This window comes from Crocuta crocuta, unplaced genomic scaffold (genome assembly GCF_008692635.1).
Source record: "Crocuta crocuta isolate KB4526 unplaced genomic scaffold, BGI_CrCroc_1.0 scaffold548, whole genome shotgun sequence".
NCBI lineage: Eukaryota > Metazoa > Chordata > Mammalia > Carnivora > Hyaenidae > Crocuta > Crocuta crocuta.
Window position 1 is genome coordinate 2,103,303 of NW_027528725.1, and position 2,473 is coordinate 2,105,775.

The following is a 2,473-nucleotide window of genomic DNA, read 5'->3' on the forward strand; positions in this document are numbered from 1 at the left end:
TCACCACCGCCCCCTAGGCACTGTGCCTCGGCCATTTCACGGCAGTCTCAGAGGTGTCGTTGCCCCGCCAGGCAGAGTCCGGTCCTGGAAGTCATCTGTTCCAGGCAAAAGCCCACACTCCACCCCACGCGGGGCTCCCTCCCTGGCACGGGGACCGGCCCACCGCCTGCCTCACCGTACACGCACACATACGCGCGCGCGCTCACGTATCCACACATACACGCCCCCCTGGGCATGCACGGTTACCGGCACCACCTCGCCCCCAAGCNCGGGCGCCGCCAGGAAGCGTCCGCCCGAAGTCTGTCCACGGGCCGGCTGGGGAGTCAGCGACGCGCCAGGTCCCGTCCCTCCCGGCGCCACACGCAGTAGCTGCCTTCCGGATGGGTACGGAGTGAGGGCGGGCGGCGGGGCGGGGACAGCGCCCCACTCCTGGACGCCGCGCCGCCAGCGGCCGAGGGTCGNCGCTGGCTGCGGCTTCGCCATGAACCCCAGGGGCCTGTTCCAGGACTTCAACCCGAGTAAGTTCCTCATCTACGCCTGCCTGCTGCTCTTCTCGGTGCTGCTGCCCCTCCGCCTGGACGGCGTCATCCAGTGGAGCTACTGGGCGGTCTTTGCCCCCATATGGCTGTGGAAGCTCCTGGTCATCGCCGGCGCCTCGGTGGGCGCGGGTGTTTGGGCCCGCAACCCTCGATACCGCACGGAGGGGGAGGCCTGCGTGGAGTTCAAAGCCATGTTGATCGCCGTGGCTATCCACCTGCTGCTGCTCATGTTCGAAGTCCTGGTCTGCGACAGGGTGGAGAGGGGGACCCACTTCTGGCTGCTGGTCTTCATGCCCCTTTTCTTCGTATCCCCGGTGTCGGTCGCCGCCTGCGTCTGGGGCTTCCGACACGATAGGTCCCTAGAGCTGGAGATCCTGTGCTCTGTCAACATCCTGCAGTTCATCTTCATCGCCCTGAGGCTGGACAGGATTATCCACTGGCCGTGGCTCGTGGTGTTTGTGCCCCTGTGGATTCTCATGTCATTCCTCTGCCTAGTCGTCCTCTATTACATCGTCTGGTCCCTCCTCTTCCTTCGGTCCTTGGATGTGGTTGCGGAACAGCGAAGGACCCATGTGACCATGGCCATCAGCTGGATAACGATCGTCGTGCCCCTGCTCACCTTTGAGGTTCTGCTGGTGCACAGATTGGATGGCCACAATGCATTCTCTTACATCTCCATATTTGTCCCCCTTTGGCTTTCGTTAATAACTTTAATGGCCACGACATTTAGGCGAAAAGGGGGCAACCATTGGTGGTTTGGGATTCGCAGAGATTTCTGTCAGTTTCTGCTTGAAATTTTCCCGTTTCTAAGAGAATATGGGAACATTTCCTATGATCTGCATCACGAAGATAGTGAAGATGCCGAAGAAACATCGGTTCCAGATGCTCCTAAAATTGCTCCAATGTTTGGAAAGAAGGCCAGGGTGGTGGTAACCCAGAGTCCCGGGAAGTATGTCCCCCCACCTCCCAAGTTAAGTATTGATATGCCTGATTAAAGCACTCTTCCAGAGAGCACCTATATGTGGACCAGAAACCACACACACACACACAATCCACCTTATTTCTGCCTCTTTGTTCATGCATCCCAACCTTGGAATTGAAAATAAGCTCTAAACACCGTATCATCTCATGCCTTGTTTGAGATTGATGCCTATCAGTTACTCATCAGTATTCACCATAGATAGAGGAGGTTATTTTAAATATATGGCTGTGCGTGTGTGTGCGCGTGTGTGTGATGTGTACATGTATGAGAGAATTGGCTTTCCAGGCTGGTGCTTTAAAAGCTAGCTTGGGAGCAATCGGTTGCATAGTAGGTCTTCAAATGAAGTAACTATACAGCTGGATTTTTTTTATGGTACTATGCCTATCAAAAGTATCGTTTAAAAGTATTTTTATACACCGCTAGGCTAAAGTTGTATTTCATATTGTACCTGTTGTGACTTAATCAGTAGCAAATGTAAAGAATTCTCTTCTCCACCACTTGTTTATAAGCCTTCAAGTTGTTGTTTTTAGTGTTCCTACTGTTAAAATAGTTTTTCTTTGGGTTTCGCTGATGCTGGCCTTTCATATCCTAAGAGTTGAATTTTTCTAATGCAGTGACTCCATGCATTTGTGATATTTATATGAATGTTTTAGCAATGTAATATATTATGTTGAATAATGGTCTGTGTCTTACAATGTATTAAGTTAAAGTATTTTTTTTAAGTTTATGTGGGAAGACACATGTGTATTGCAGATTATCTTTAAAATTGGCTTAAAATGTTAGTATGTTTCCAGTGTGGGATCTCCCCAAGTAGTAGGCTTAGGGACTGAAAATCCCAAGGATCTTAATATTCAGGTGTTAGATGACTCAAATCTGTCCAGGTATAAGGTCTCACACAGTGTGATACTTAGACCATAAAGTAACACTGTTATTTAGCACTTGGAAATGTTCC

At 51.2% G+C, this 2,473-nt stretch overlaps 1 protein-coding gene across 1 annotated transcript; it reads left to right on the forward strand.

Moving 5' to 3' along the window:
* The first annotated feature begins 468 nt into the window (after positions 1-468).
* Positions 469-2,200, forward strand: TMEM185B (transmembrane protein 185B). Its single transcript, XM_077755295.1, has one exon. The coding sequence runs from the start codon at positions 482-484 to the stop codon at positions 1,532-1,534; it is 1,053 nt and encodes a 350-aa protein (XP_077611421.1). The 5' UTR covers positions 469-481; the 3' UTR covers positions 1,535-2,200.
* Positions 2,201-2,473: the final 273 nt, after the last annotated feature.

What these genes read in the sequence shown, in the direction of transcription:
- TMEM185B (XM_077755295.1), top strand. Translation starts at nt 482, where the DNA reads ATGAACCCCAGGGGCCTGTTCCAGGACTTCAACCCGAGTAAGTTCCTC.